Raw genomic sequence first — 16407 nt, forward strand, 5'->3', positions numbered from 1 at the left:
CTAGTACCCTGATTTCTTCTTAATATTGTCAAAATATTGACAATGGATTTGAGGACTAATTGCAGGTGTTGCTGAAATGTCCATGGATAGCCCAAGCATGAGGTGAGAATGTCAGCTGAAATGGTGAAATGAATCACATTCAGTACTGCATAACCAAAAAGAGACTGCAGCCAAAAGTACTTGTTTCCAACTATAGCACATACCCAAGTGCTTCCCACAAAATCCTGAATCCATCCTTACATTTCCACTCGGAAATCAGGAGTTACTAAAGTATAAAGACCTAACAGACATAATATTAAGTAACTTCTCTATGTCTGCCTCTGGTACAACACAGATTTCAGTGTCTTAAACCAGAATCTTAATCATGTTTTGTACAAAACCTAAACATGAAAACAGCTTTAAAATACTCAAATTATACCATCTGAAAGATTAATTTAATTAAAAAATGTGGTGCCTCGTACCCAAAATACACCTCACAATCACTTCAGTAATTAGCTTTTCTCTACACAAAACATCTCTGTTTTAACTGTTAGGTTTGGGACTTTCCATGTCTGCAAGAACATTCTCTTTCTTGACTAATATAATGGCTGGAATATAGTGGATGAGAAAACACCCAGAGTACCAGATCTCCCTTGAGCACTGGCCCAGCATATGGTCCTGCACATTTTGAAAGATGGTGTTTGGGGTAGTTTGCTGAATATTCCTAAGATGACTGCTCTGCTGCTGTGTGAGGAAGAGGGCTTTTTCTTATCCCTAAAATGACTGTCTTCAATAAGCAGTGATTCACTGAACTAGCCCTGAAGCTGCCTTTGGAAGCTCAGTATTCAAAAACCATCTGTGCCAGCAAGTACCAGGAGAGGGCTTTCACTTGATATTTAAACAAATTATACCCTCAGATATTTCAAACATATACTCTGTATTTATGTATTTTGGGATACTAGCCATAGGTCTTGATGAAAAGCCAAATCATTTAATTATTATTATTAAATACAGAAAAATACTTGTCTTTAACCTCCACACTTTAATTCCATAATAAGAAATGAGGGACTTGAAAGTATGAAAATTCTGCATTCACGCCACCTTAACAGCACTCAAATATTTAGCTTGTAAAGCCACCTGACCTAGTCTTGAGATGGCTAATCCTTTTTTTAAAGCTCCAACTCTTACAATTACATGAAAATATCCATTTCATAAACAAACCAAAACTTTAATTCTAATTTTTAAAAGCCTTATAATTCAATGAAAAAAACCCACTGAAAATAGTAACTGAATAGATTCAAAATCAATCAAAAAGCAATTAAGTTTAAAAAAAAAGGCAATCCAAACCTTACATTTAATCTGACAGTAAAGGTTCTTAGGGATGATATCTGAAGAACTTCAGGGCTGGCTGTCCTGAATGTTGTAACCTGTTTGTGTCACCCACTGCTGAGCATCACAGATCAGAGCTGGGCAGCACTGCTGCTAAGCCCATAACGTGGGCCAGGATCCTCAGACACCTGCCTTGATAATCACACTGATACAATAATAATAATAACAATAACAATAATAATAATCAGGCTGAATTCCAAAAAACTGTGACTTTAGAAGATATTTTCCAATAATTTTTGTCTAGTACTACTAAAGAAATGGAAAGCCCCTAAAAATTTCCACAAATGCAGTATTTTCAACTCTGCCAGGCAGAGAAGCTGAATCCTTGCAAAGGCATCTCGCTTCTCTTTACCTCTCCTCCTTCACTCTTGATCTAAAGCACATTATAATAACAAGCAGGCTGAATTCCTGATGAGCTGCTGTGTGCCACAGAAGCTGCTGTGTTTCCAGCAGATATCTGAAACACGAGCAGACACGAAAGGCACTAAAAAGGAAGCAAATGAAGTGCAATCTCACATTTGCTGTCTCTGTCTGGTTGTAAGTTCCTTTTCCAGTGTTCACTGGGCTCTAGGCCAAACTACCTCAACAAGCAAGCAGGAACTACTCACTTTTTACTGCTGTTAGATCAGTCTTCTCCCTGTTTACCAAATGGAGGTGGGTCAGCCCAGGGTGCCAGAGCCAGGGCCAAGCCAAGGGAAGGGCAGGAAATGCAGGGATTGGGACTGGGACAGTGCCAGGAGCCCAGGCCACTCTGTGTTCGTGTCTGAAACCAGCCACTCACTGGGCAGCAGTGTGATTTGGGAACACCAAGTCCCTGCTCATCCCCTGTTTTACAAAATATTGTTCCCATGTTTTGGAAAGGCATTTCTAATATGGTAGCAAATAGAAGCAAATTTAAAAAAAAGAAAAACAAAAAAAACATGTAAAAATAACCTCACTCCAAATCTGCTGATTTTCCATGTCCCCAGGTAAAAGTAGTAAAAAAAAAAAATTAGATGTACTAGTCCAGGAATGATGGGCCTGGTCTGGATAATTTGTAATAATCCTGTCATCCAAAAAAAAAAGGTCTATTTAGCTATGGCTTGGAAACAAGCAAAGAAGTCCAAATGAGCTCTGGCAATATAAGATAGAGAAAAAAGTTTAAAGAAAATACTCTCAAACAAAGTGCTGGTAGAAAATACTTACAGTTATTAACACAAGCTTTTGCACATTTCCAAATCTGTAGAAGAGCTGTTTCTCTCTAGGTAACAAACAGTACTTAAATAACAGAAATACTCATATTTTCCATCAATTTCTTGCCTTTAGTAGAATATCCATCACTACTCCTAAATTAGCTTCCTGCTCAGATGAAAAGGGTGTTACTAAAAAGATCCAATTTCCAAAAATAAATTGTTAGTATTTCTGCTAAACCAAGAAGCTGGACTGAAATCCAGCACAGCTCACTGAAAAATGCCAATGCAACTGAGTAAAGTGGCAAACAAGAGTTAGTTCAGAAAAGGGAAAATAAAGGAACGTGCCAGGGTGGGATGATTTGTAAATGACATCTCTTTGGATCACTAAACATGCAGGGTCCCAGCTGCAACAAAAGCACACATGCAAGTCAGAAAAGGTTAATGAGGAGACTAGCAACTCCAATGCAAAAACTGTATTTTGACAAAAAAAAAAAAAAAAGGTAGGCCAAAAAGTCTCTGGCCAAATGAGACCTTGCAAGCAGAGATTATCAGTAGCAAGGGCTTTAAGCAGCTTAGAAATTGCTGGGAGAAATCAGAGTGTCATAGACCATAGAGGAGGCTGGATATTTGAAGGTGGAATTGGGCTCAGGGGGTGCTGGCACCACAGAACACAAAACCATAATGATGTTTATAATCTCCAGAAACCCAAAGAAGATATATCAGACAGTCTTAGACAATTAATACGAAATTGCAGTACCTTTTTACAGTGAAATGTTTTGGAGGAGTTTTTATTTCTGCATAGCAGCCCTAATAAGGTCAGAAGAAGAGCACAAAGAGTTTCTAGCCAAGCTGTGTGACAGCTTCTGCAGCACTTTAGGTCCTATTCCCTACAAAAGACATTGAATAATGCAGATGCAGCTTCCAAGACCTTGCAATCAGCTTGCAGCCAGCCATCTAGATGAGCTGGCCAGGATGGTTTGAAGCTAGGAGGAGAGGGATGGGAGCAATTCCATCTGAACTGGCACACAGTTCATGGCTCCAGGAAATCCATGGATCGGCAAAAACTTCAAGGATAGTTTGCCAATGGAACAATAGAGTTGTTCAGCAAAATTTGGGCTAGGAGAGCAGCAAAAGGAAGCAAAATAACCAGAAGCCTTTGGAATTTGCCCCAGACCTTTAATTTTCCTTGAAGCACTGCAGCAAGAGAACAAGGAGCTTCTAGAGAGAGAGGGAAGCTGTTCATCATAATCCATTCAGATACAGAGCTCTGATTAAAATGCTTCACTCACTGAAGGTGACCACTATTTTGTTCATCAAATTTATAATACTTACAAAAGAATAATTTTTTTTAAGTGACAATAGACAAAAATTAAATTCTTAGGATAAAATATTCCTTTGGTGAAGTATTAAAATCCAAAGGGATCCATGTATTATTAGAAGGTTTCAAATTATTTCTAAATGAGGGAAAGCCAAAGCTATGACCACCCAGCCAAGCTTCTAATGAAAGCTCCTTTGGGCTTGCTGCTGTAAGATTTGTTACAGGTGCATGTGGAAGAGAACAGAATTCTTTACTCAATGTAAGATAAAGGAGGGAGATTGAAAGGAGGGGGAATAATAACAGGACAACACAAAACCTGAGAAACTCCCTCAATCTGAAACAAATTTTACCAGAAACAGAAGCACCTCCTACATATCTGAAGTCCTAAGTCAATTTTAGAGTATAAACAGGATCCACTTCTGTTCCTAGCTCAGCCAATTCCCTAGCACTAATCTTAGCACACGAAAAGAGAGAGAAGTCAGATAAAAGCTATCCAAACTGGGAAACAAAAAGGCCTTTGGAAATGCCTGGCATTTAGACAGTCAAATGTCTGAGCCAAAACTGTTAGTTTAGCTATTCAAAACAAAATGTTTGCATTTTCCTCAGAACAGGCATGTAATAGGGAGAATTCCTCTGACTCCACTGCGTGGGCAGACTCAGCAGAAAGAAAAGCAGCCCAAGTGTATCTGTACCAAACCACACAGTGCTCTCACAGAGCCACCCACAGCACTGCAACCACATCACCCTGGTTCTCCACCTTGCTTAATACAGATCAGGCTTCCAACAATTTTGCATTTATTGTGCAGCACAGCTACTTCTCCAAGTAAAATACCAGGAGAATCATGTTAATGAATCCAATCCTATTTCTAGAGCACAGTATTCTTACGGAAATTACAATTTAGCATGATTACAAACTCATCTTTGCAGTGGTGGGGGACACCTTGACATTCTGGATGAAGTTTGGACACATATGTATCACAAACCCACACTGCTATTACTACAAGCTCTTGGTTCAAACTGTGAGACTACAGTTATTTTTTTTTCAGATACTTCTTAATTTCCTACTCTTTTTGGTTTTTTTTCAGATTATGCAGAGGAGAAAATGCTGTTTAAGACCTACACTTCCCATTTAACTATTTTAAAAACATTCTTTAATGACCTGCTGAAAGTTCACACTTGAAAATGCAACTACAAGGAGATGCCATTTTAACTGCTGCAAGACAAGCCGAGCTCCCGTGCTGATGTGCATTTCCAAATGCCAGCAGGAGCAGCTGCACGTGCTCCTGGGAGGCTCTGCAGGGGTGCTTTCCCTCGCTCTGGGTCACACTTACCTCTCCTCCTATGGTGAGCAGGCCAGGAGCATCCAGCTTCCGTTTCTTGCGGGGGCCGATGGCTGCCAGCGCCGTCAGGTTGGCATCCCTCTGCCTCATCTGGGCCAGCTCCTGCTGCTGCATCTGCACACAAGGAAACAGCTCGCTTTAGTTTTACTGCCTTATCAAAAAGTGATCTTCAGACCTGCAAGCGTGAGGTGGAAGTCACAGTGAGCAATCCCTGAGAGCATTTTACTGCTCCCAGTACTATTTCAGCAGCCTGGCCATAGAGCACTAATGAAGATACTGATGTTCTTGTGACTTTTCACAGGATTTCTGCTTCCAAATATCTCAACTCTTTCCAAAACCACCATCCTTATTATAAACTGCCTTGGCAAGTACTATACACTAACTACCATCTTCAGTTTAAGACGGATATGAAGAGTGTAAATACTAATTCAAATCTTTTAAAAACCTCATTTTTTATCTTATATTTATTTTGAATATTTATTTTAAATTTCAAATATACTTTATGTTTTATTAAAAAACATTTAAATTAATATGATATTTCTATCTAAATGCTAGCCAAAGGTAATGCTGACACAAAACCTTACAACCTGACTTTACAAGTGCTTTCTGGGCTTAGATAAGAACACATTTGACCAGTTTGAAGCAGCTGCCAGCTGCATTATGTAACAATATAGCACATTACAGAAAATAGGAGAAAGTGCTCTGGCCAGCAGAGAGGCAAGATTGCATATTCACTACAAACTGTATAATTCTTTCAGAGTGTTAATGACATGGGTCATGTTTCCAGGAACACTAATATTTTAATAAATATTCTGATCAATACCACACAAGAATAATTGATTAGGCAACACAGCATATTATCTTAATTAGATAAAAGCATTCATAATTTTTAGCAATAATTCCTATTAATCTCAAAACTTTGGGTTTGCAAAATCTATCAATAAACTGAGAAGTGTTTCCTTTCTAACCCCACTGATGTCACTCTCATTCCCACTTCAGCAGCAGTGCATTGAACAACACCTCGAGAAATTCAGTGGTGGCAATAAAAACATGGAATGATACAGGCACAATTCCTCATTAAAATAAAACTGAACTGACAAGCAGAGATAGAAGTGCCTCAGCCATTACCTACACATGATCTGCACATAAAAGCAGGACCTGAACTATCTCAACCAATGCTAAAAGGGGAGGAGGTTTAAGCAAAAACTTGCCAGTGTGAAGTTTCTTTTCTCCATCCACCTCTGTCCAGAAAAAGCAGATCTACCTCATGCCTCTTTTCAGTGCAGTTCTCAGATGAATTCTTTTGGCAGCCACACTCTTGTGTCTGACCAGCTCTGGTCACAGGCTGCCCTGGGAGTGTTTCAAGCTCCAGGTGATGGTGGCAGGGCCCAGCACAGCCCAGGGGAGGGGTGGCAGGTGACCCAGAGAGCCCTGGAGGGCAGCACCAAGGAGCTGAAGCCAGCAGGAGAGGGGCACCAGGGCCCAGAGCTGGGCACAGCACAGGGGCAGGCACTGCCCTGGTCCTGCTGCTCACACTGCTGCTGATACAGGCCAGGTGCCCTTGGCCTCTTGTCCCTTGGGCACACTTTGGCTCACACTCAGCCACTGTCAGCCACCACGGGCACTTCTCCCACCTTTGTCCATGATGTGGACACTGGGACCAAACACAGCCCCAGCATCCTACCAGCACTGAGCTGGAACTGGGAATGTTCAACCTGGAGAACAGAAGGCCCAGGAAGACCTCACTGGGGCTTTCCAGTGCCTAAAGGGAGCTGACAAGGAAGACAGAGAGGGACTTTGGACAAGGGCCTGGAGTGACAGGACATGAGGGAATGGCTTCACACTGAAAGAGTGTGGATTTGGATTAGATACAAGGACAAAATCCTTCCCTGGGAGGTGCTGAGCTCCTGGCACAGGCTGCAGCTGTCCCATCCCTGGGAGTGTCCAAGGCTGGAGCTACCTGGGACAGTAAAGAATGTCTCTGCTCATGGCAAGGAGTGAACAAGATGATCTCAAAGATCCCTTCCAAATCAAACCATTTTATATCTTCACATTCTTCAGAAAATTGAATTCAGTCATTTAGAGTTTGAAATCCCATTAGAGTTAGAAACACCACCCCTTGCTCATGGCAAGGGATGAACAGGAAGACCTCTAAGATCCCTACCAAACGAAACCATTTTGTATCTTCATATTCTTCAGAAAATTGAATGCAGTCATCTAGAGTTTGAAAACTCATTTTTCACACTTTTATGCTATATATTTTGCAAGCGCAGTTATTATCATAACTCCAGTATTACATTATCTAAAAATACATCTCTCATCTACAGGGTAAAAGAATTTCCTAACTACAAAAAAGAAATGTAGAAAAATATCTCAATAATAGTGCAAAGGTCTATACATACTTCTCTTTGCCAACTCCTATTAGGTTTTTAGCTCAAATATCTTTGGCTCTCTTCCAGATTAAATGCCAGTTAGGCAGAGCTGCCCGCTTACCCTTTCAAGGTAGATAGCAACAGTGGTGAGCTCTAATCATTTACAAAGGTCATGATCGGGAGCCAGCCCGTAAGCAGTCATTTAAAATTCGATTGATCCCTATTTGTAGTCAGGGAAAGAAAATGGACATTTCAGCTGTATTGTAATTATGAGGCTTCAAGGCAACTGTAAATAGATGTGCAAATCTAGATACTGGCAAATACCTTAGAGAAGAAATTATTACTATAGTATAACATATATCCAGGAAAGGTTGAAGATAAAACTGCATATAAAAAAAGATCAATCATCTTTTTGCTAATTTGCCTTGCTTGCCAGCCTACAAGGGTTATCACAATTATCAGAAGTCTGATGAATATTTAAGCAAGGGCCAACTGGCTTAGAGTGATCTCAGACGAAGTTGTCAAGCTCTGCAGAATAAGAAATTTTGCACTGGAGTAAATATTCGCTTCCTGGGAGGTGCAGGTCAGAAATACAGTCTGACAGATAACTGGTATTATGCAAAGGTTATATGAATATTGTATCAGTGTCTTATCCAAAGTCACCATTTTCAAACCCACAGAAGCTAATACTTAGTTGGCTCTCTGTGCTACCTGTACTACACTATACCCTGGCTGTTTCCACATGGAATATCAGCACACAGTGCCTCTTGTTGAGAATTTTTGCACATGTAAATTGTAAAGCAAAATGTGCCTTTTCTCTAAATTTCCCATAGTGGGATAAATCTTGCCCTCACTTTGAAACCTGCAAACTGGTTTTACCAAGAAACTATGGAATAGCTTCAAGAATCTGCAGAAAGCTTGGCACTCATCTATTCCTCAGGTTCTTTGTCTTTTATTTTTGATCAGTGAAAAAAATTGAAGATGGTTCTTGGTATCATATACTAATCTTGACAAATGCACAAGATTTTCCACTACCTGTAATTTATCCCCTGACAGGACACCTGGCTCAACAGACAGAGCCAAAGGAGCTGAGCTCTGTTCTACCCACACTGGGTGAATTCTGCAAAGACTTCATTCTTCACCTCCCTGTGTCTCTCACCCCACATCACCCAGCCTGTCCATGTCTGCCATAGGCTCTCCAGGTGAGGATCCTCCTCCACTATGTGCCTCACTTATCATCAAGCCCCAGTGGGCTGAACAGACATTCCTGTAATACAAATAAGGAATATGCTGCCAGGTACAAAAGATCCAGACAGAAACACAACACAGTTCCTGATACTGGTTCAACAGCACACACTGTGGTAAACTACAGCAGGAAAGAATAACCTTATGTACCCTTCATGAATGCTGATCAAAAGATTTCTAATACATCAAACACATCATCAGTGAGATCACAGCGTCCTGATGTTTTATAACATAAAGGCTGAAGTGTTGAAAATACTTGATAAATACTGTATTGCACAAATTCTCAACAATCTTTTATAAATCATCACTGGTGTTTTTTTAGGCTTTCTTTAAAGCTCATCTGAAAGCAGAGAATCATAAAATGACATTTAAAAATAATCAGAAGAGTTATGATCCTGATACTGATTCTGTGTATTCCAGCTGAGAGGAGAGCCTCTCGCACACTATTAGCCATACCTGCTTACAAGAAAACATCTTTGCAGTTTATGGATACTTACTAGCAAGATATTTGAGGAGACTTTATTTAAGATCCCAGACTACACTTTAACCCACCATTGTTGGCTTCTTCATACTACTATTAAAACTTTATCTTATTTTTCCAAGTCACATATTTCTGTTTCTTCATGGATAACACCAGATTACCTGCACCAGTCTCTTTCCTACCCATCATCTGCCTTTTCATGAAAAATATTACCCCCAATTGTAATCTCTGTTCAAAATATTTTTTTACAAAAGCGGTATCTTGTCTTGGTTCAGAAGAGGGGACAGTGCACCTTGTGCACCAGAGGCCAAGTGCACAGCCTGGCCTGTGAAGGCTCTTCTCCCCAGAGTACTCTGGACTCACATCCTCTGGGTCAATGGAAATGACTTTGCTACCAGCTTTGCTTACCTGGTTCCACTGTAACCACCCTCTGAGTTCTCAGCACTGAGAATAACAGGAATTGAATGTCACCACATTCAGTGTTTGAAATCACTCTGAAAAGTACCTATAAAACTAAAGCTACTTAGGCTTCTGACTTTACATGATCAATTATATTTTAAAGTTAACAAAGCAGCTTGTTTCTACAATACAGTTTATCTTCTAACTGAGCCACTTACTAATTACTGGATATTTAAACAAATGAAGCACCTGTTACTATCTGTAGATGCTGGTAAAATAATTTCCTGTTACTTAACGTGATTTACCCAAAATGAATCTAACTCACTACATAACCAACAAGATGCAACTCTTTGATAGCTGCATTTATTCACACTCTTATTTTCATATTGGGCTCCTGATGCAAAATTTTTCTTTAACTTGCCTTTATCACAAATCATATGGATATATTTATCAATAGCATATTAAAATTTCTGCCCTCTGGGAAGAAAACAATGCTTCAATTCAGAATCACACTCATTAACAACAATTAACTTTTTAAAAAAGTAAAAATATTTATCTAAAACACAAACAAATATTCCAATATATTATACAAGAAAAATGCTTACGAATTAGGTACTTTTCCTTACTCCTTATCAGATCCAAATGTATTTTTAGCATGGGAGGTCTCTCATTTGATGAAAACTACACCATAGAACAAAGCATTATTTTGAACACTGACATTTTCTTGTGATGGTGGCACAGCATTAAAACCACAGAAAGAACACTACTTCACCACTTTATTAAAGTGCAGCTAACCAGAGAAGTTCTAGAATTTTAGTTTGTTTTCTGTAGATCATTATTTGTTATGATACATTTAGGTATTTAAAAAAGAAGTGCCACAAGCCATATGCCACAAGGAAGACAGCCATATGTCTATGTGAAGTATCAACATTAGATCTTAAAAGCTAGGTTTAGTAATTTCCAAAAACCAAGAATGCACTTATTTGTCAGGCAAAACCCAGGCAAACAGAAGCGAACTTTGTCTAAAGCAGGGAGGTAGATAAAATATGAGTATGGGGTCTAGGTGCTATGGACTAAGAGCAATTTCCTTCCATATGATCAGAAAGTAAGAAGACAGCTGAAACTCTTAAAAATTCTAGTCTACATATAAATACGTTCAAAAATTAAAGGGAGAAGAGGGAGTAGGATCACATGAGAGAGAGAAAGGTCAGGGAGGTGGTTCTGTGCCTACAGGCAGAATTCAGGGATGTTTTTTGGCCTAGAAGGAAAATAACCCAGTGACAGAGACACAGAGATGATTGTGAAGATAAAGAAAAAAGAGCTTAAGGAAGTAGTCATGTATGTTTAAACACTGCCAATATAGGATTTGATAAGGGAATAGAAGCCAAGTTGTAGAAGTAAGTTTCTGTAGTCACAGAGCCAACTCAGTCCACCAGGATCTACATTTTATCTACTTACAATTCCCAGCCTAGCTCAGAAACACCACCTAAGGAGAAATGAGAGGAGGCTCCACAGCCCCACAGAAGCTATAAATATCAACAGCATTCACGGGTGAGGACAGGCAGAGTGCACCCTGAAGAGGAACCTGGCAACACAGGGTGCTAAGTGGCAGAAATGTTTGATGAAAGCAAGATCATATAAACAATGATTTAAGCATTGATTTCTAGCCAATAGGCATCAATGGAAATCCCTCCTAATTCTGTTTGCGATGAATGGCTTAATTCCTGATAACAGGGTCATATGCTGAGAAAAACTTGTCTTAATTGATGGTTCTGTAACATGTATCTATCAGTCTTGGACAGTGATTACACCCCCTGGAAAAACATCTTTTCTGCTGAGGAGTGCCTGAAATGCGGAACCATTACACATGTCCTAAGATGCCCACAACAGAAGGTGCAATTAAAAATGAACCTCATTAAAAATGCTGGCAGGAACCTCAAGAAGTCCAGGACAATGATGAAGAAGGATGGGTGCCTCAGTGAATTTCAGGGAGCCCTGCAAAGCAGCTCGAGTGTGCAGCAGCCCTGTGCTGTCCCCCAGCCCTGCTCTGGCTCTGAAATGTCTCAGGGTCAGCACAGCCCCAGTGCCTGGTAAGGAACTGCTCCAAGCACTGAAGTACTGCAAAAAATGCCACACCAGAGGTGTTTCACCTGTGTAACAGCAGGTCATCACCAAACACATTCTGTGAGACTTTTAAACATTCACAGCTCTGACAAATTGTATCTAATTTTGTTCAGTACAAAGCTGGATGCTGCTCCCTCCCAAGTGTTCTCCCACAAGCCAGTAAAAGCTCCAGCTGTCCCTTGCAATGGCTGCACATCTATCTGAACTAGATCAAGATTTTTCTTTATTGTGAAAGGTGTTTGTCTGTTGGGTTTTGGTGGGAGGAATTTCTTCTTTTTTCTTACCCACACACTTTTAACAGCGGCTGGAAATTATTGCATAGTGTTAGGAAAAAATCACCCTGGGCAAAGACCAAGCTGGGAATGTTTCAGCCTCAAGATGACTGCTTCTCAAAATAATAAGCATCTGAACACAGTTCTGGAATCTTAACTGGAGTACTTTGGACCAAGCATCTTTCCTACAACAGACATTCCTGTTTGTTACATCTAATTTCATTATGTTTTATAAGTTTACTCAAATTTTCCATTTAAACGTGCCCTATTACTTTCAAGACAATGTGTCAAACTCTGATACAGAAAATGCCAGGTGCATCCTGCCTTTCGTTTTTATTTTTCCCAGAAATAAAAAGCCTTAATTTTAATTTTCTCCAGTCTTGTACATTACACAGTTAAATGGGATTTTAAAAACAATTATCCTTACATCTACAATTTTATCCCTTTACTACTAAAGACTACATACTGTCTGAACTGATATATACATATATATATATATATATATATATAGCCACAGGTTTAATTTTCTTAGAAGTATCCTTAACAATTTATTAAAAAATCAAAAGCATGAAAAATTTGAGATTTGCTTTTCAACTCTTGCAATTTTTAACATACTGGGTTACACTTTTTGATTTTCTAAAGACAATGCACTATTATTTAATTATTTATTAACTGAAACACATTTATTTCTGCAACAGTCCAACTATTTCTTAAGCTACATATTCCTATCTGGAGTAACACAGGGTATAATAAATATTTAAGGAAGCTATCCCTCAAACACCTCTGAAAGAGTTCTACAACAATGGATTTTTTGTCCTTCCAGTAACTTTAATCATTACATCCCTTCACTCCTCAGAACCTGTTGTTTGAGCTCCAGTACAATTTCTCTGGTTTTGATTATACTATTCCTCAAACAATTTCTCTCCAGTAGCACCAGTTCCAGGCTCTCCTCTGCTAAGCTGGAGACACATCTGTTTTAAACCTTTATATTTGTTATGTCCTGTAAGAATGTGTGGCAGATTTGCCAAGCCAAATCTGAGCCAAGGGTTTCTGAGGCATAGACAAGTGGGAAGGGTCAGCACTACTAGAGCTGGCAACTTACTGGAGTGTCAGTAACTTACCTGTAGTGAGATCAGAAAAAAACTCTGAAAAAAAATCCCCTAAGATCTGTTCTTTTGTTATTACCAGTCTTAACTTTATTTTGGAGCAGAGCAATTATCAATTATGGACAATCACCAATCTTGTCAAGCTGTTCCTCAAAGGACACGAGACAGCATCAGTAAGGGTGGGAAGAACATGAGCCCAAGAGCTCAGTGGCTTCACCCGGGGGCTCCTCAGCTCAGGAGCACCCAGTGGAACATCCTCACTCTCATCTTCACTTCTGGCAACCAAGATGGGATAAGCTGTTTTCCCAGGCCCTTTGCTCATCTAAGTGGGGGTTTACTATACTCCCCAGATTTCTGGGATCTTCTCCTTTCTCCCTAAAGTAAGACACTGTGTGAGAACTCAAACTGATGTTTGAATCAAGATCAGGGAATGTAGCACACAGCGAAAGCCTGAGTGGAGCTCGGTCATGTCGAGAGTTACAGACTGAAGCAGTAAGAGCAGGAAACCTGTTGAGCTGTGGCTTTGGGACAACTGACAGGAACAGTGGGAGGATACTCAAAGTGAGCTTTTCTAAAATCATGCACTGGATATAATAGTGCAAGCAGTAATCCCAAAGGTTACTGCCCACTGTAACCCAGTGCTCAGTGCTGGACTAGAACGTGTACCAACTGCTCTGCTTTTCACATGGTGGGTATCCAAGAAACCTTTCTGAAAATACCCTTCAAAGAATCTCCCATCATGTCCCGAGCAATACAACAGCTATTTGGATGGTGAGAACTCTCCATGGCTGCTGCAAGTTTGTGTCAGAGCTAGGGGAGTCTGCTCAGGAATTTTATCTGCACCATCTTCTCTGTGCATCAGGAGTTTCAAGCAGAGCACGGCCTTTGGTTACTTCTATTTCTGTTCATCTCTGCCACAACTTGAAATCTGAATTAATTAAAAACCAGTACACCAGAATTGCACCAAGAAGATGGAGGAAGTTCTTGGCTGGTCTATCAATGAAGCCAGCTGAAGACCAAGGCACTCAGGAAGATCTCATCTTCCTGGAAGTCAAGAGTGACAGTATTTCAAACCATAAAATCTCACATCAGCCTGAACCATTTTCCCCATTTTTTTCCAAATAAGTGCTTCTATTTTTTGGTGAAATTTCTCTCGCTACATTCCACTAGCACAAAACTTCAGAATAGCAGAAATTTTAAGTGCATTTAAAAGAGCAGTTAATCAGAAATTCTAGTAAGAGGCTTTATTAACAAGATTATTCCAAAAGAAAATGCCCAGATTTTGATACCAGTCCTCTAGCATTCTTATGGGAAATCTGCATCTTGAAACTGCCAGCCTCATTTGAGGAAATGAGGCGAATGTAGCAATCTACTAAAAATCATTTGGCTGTAATAAGTAATTTTAATCAAATAGTTAGAGAGAATGGCATTGGAGTTAATGTCTGAAGTGTCATAAACAGATGGGAAATGTGCAGTGTAGCGACTGGTTGTGCACTTTTAACACAATTTCCTCTTCTGCAGTCTGGATTGTGGTTTGATCAAGTTCTAAGTGACATGACAAAAACAAATTTAATTTATTCTGAAACTATATCCAACTAAAGAATACACAATACAGCAAGTATGCTACTCTGCTGGAAAGTGAGGTTTGAGGCACAGCAAAGCACCGGGAACAAAAATAGCCACACACCCACCACCTTCTTCCCCTTAAAAGTTGTGGGGGTGGTGCTGGGGGTTCACTTGTAAAATGGAAGTTCCACTGGGGATGCAAAACAAGCTTGAATTTAAATAATCTACATATTTTCTATTTCAGATTGAACTATAGCAAAACCGCTACCGCTCATTTGTGCTGCAGATCAAGGGAACAACGCAGCACAGTGTGGGGACAAAATATTTCAAGCAATTTCTCAGACACTGACAAGTAGTAAATTAGGGAATCTTGTAAGTACAATACAGTAGTCATCCCCTTCTATTGATCACATATAATTTACATCTTAGAAAGATGTGAATTCTTGCATTCTCACTCCACAAGGAAAATCTCAATGATTTATTCATTTCAAATAAAAAATAGAAGGTAGATGAGAAGAATTACTTCACAGGCTGCAGCTTTCTCAGGGCACTAGTGCTAGGCTCTTCTTTCGCACTGCCCGAAGGGCCTTTGTGTGCAAGTCCCTCTAATTAACAAGGTGAATCATGCAGCAGTTCCCTAATTAGTGAACATGACAAGCCAATGGAAACAAGCAGACAGACCTGGCGCACAGATATGGTCAACAAAAGGCACAGCAACACACCATTAAAAAATGCCTATTTCGTGTAAATAAAATAGCAAGAGAACTAGCATAATACTTAATTTTCCTTTTCGTGTTTTATGCTTATTCCTCATTTATTGCAGATATAAATAACGACACAAATCAAGGTTTCCAACTGCAAGTCACACCACCTCTCCAAAATCAAAGACTACTTATCCTACGTGAATAAGCATCTGCTCAAGGGGCATTATTTGTTTTCTCTCTTGTTTTTCTGCTTTAAAGAACTGCAGTTACATTGTACGCTTAGGACTTTAAGAATCCATTAATTAGTTCTATTCAAAATTATTTTTTCTTGAAATCCTTTTTCACCAATAGATGAAAGGAGTGCAATAGTTGCACTATTATTGCAGTATAAAAAATGCCTACATTCCCAACATGTCATAATTTCTACCTTTTATATGAGAATAAATAACATAAGTGAATAATCAGAGAATCAGATTTGCATTAGAAAGGAAATGAGATGATCTAAAATGTACCTCCTTACCTTCCTCTTTCCAAGTAAAATATTTTTAATCTTTCACTCCTCCTTCTGCTTTTTCTAAAAACACTCATCCCATCTTCAAAACAACACAAGGGGGTTAATTAATTTTCAATTTATTGCATATTGAAACTTTGTTTTAGATTTTTACAATTCTTCAACATATTACAAGCCTAAAATGTGTGTCACCATCAGCAGAATATAATTCTTCACAGACAAACTCCACTATGTTTTTTGCTCTCTATTCCTTGGCATATTATCATAAGTAAGCAGAACTATAGATCATATCCTCATTACAGACTCCTCTTTCTCAAAATCTTGGGGGGGGAAAAATTGACTTTCCTGTTCAAATTGCAAAGGTAGATGGGTAAAACTTCATTATGTTCTAAAACTGATGTTCAAAATCCTAATGTCTAAAAAACCCAG

At 39.3% G+C, this 16407-nt stretch overlaps 1 protein-coding gene across 1 annotated transcript in view; it reads right to left on the reverse strand.

Annotated features, from left to right (window-relative positions):
* Window positions 1–16407, reverse strand: part of LOC135279493 (transcription initiation factor TFIID subunit 4-like) — a 146813-nt gene that overhangs the window by 40042 nt on the left and 90364 nt on the right. The window contains exon 14 of the mRNA XM_064386928.1: window positions 5190–5312. Within this exon, the coding sequence (XP_064242998.1) occupies window positions 5190–5312 (123 nt within the window). The remainder of the gene's footprint in view (window positions 1–5189; window positions 5313–16407) is intronic.

The sequence above is a fragment of the Passer domesticus genome, chromosome 12, assembly GCF_036417665.1.
Source record: "Passer domesticus isolate bPasDom1 chromosome 12, bPasDom1.hap1, whole genome shotgun sequence".
Taxonomy (NCBI): domain Eukaryota; kingdom Metazoa; phylum Chordata; class Aves; order Passeriformes; family Passeridae; genus Passer; species Passer domesticus.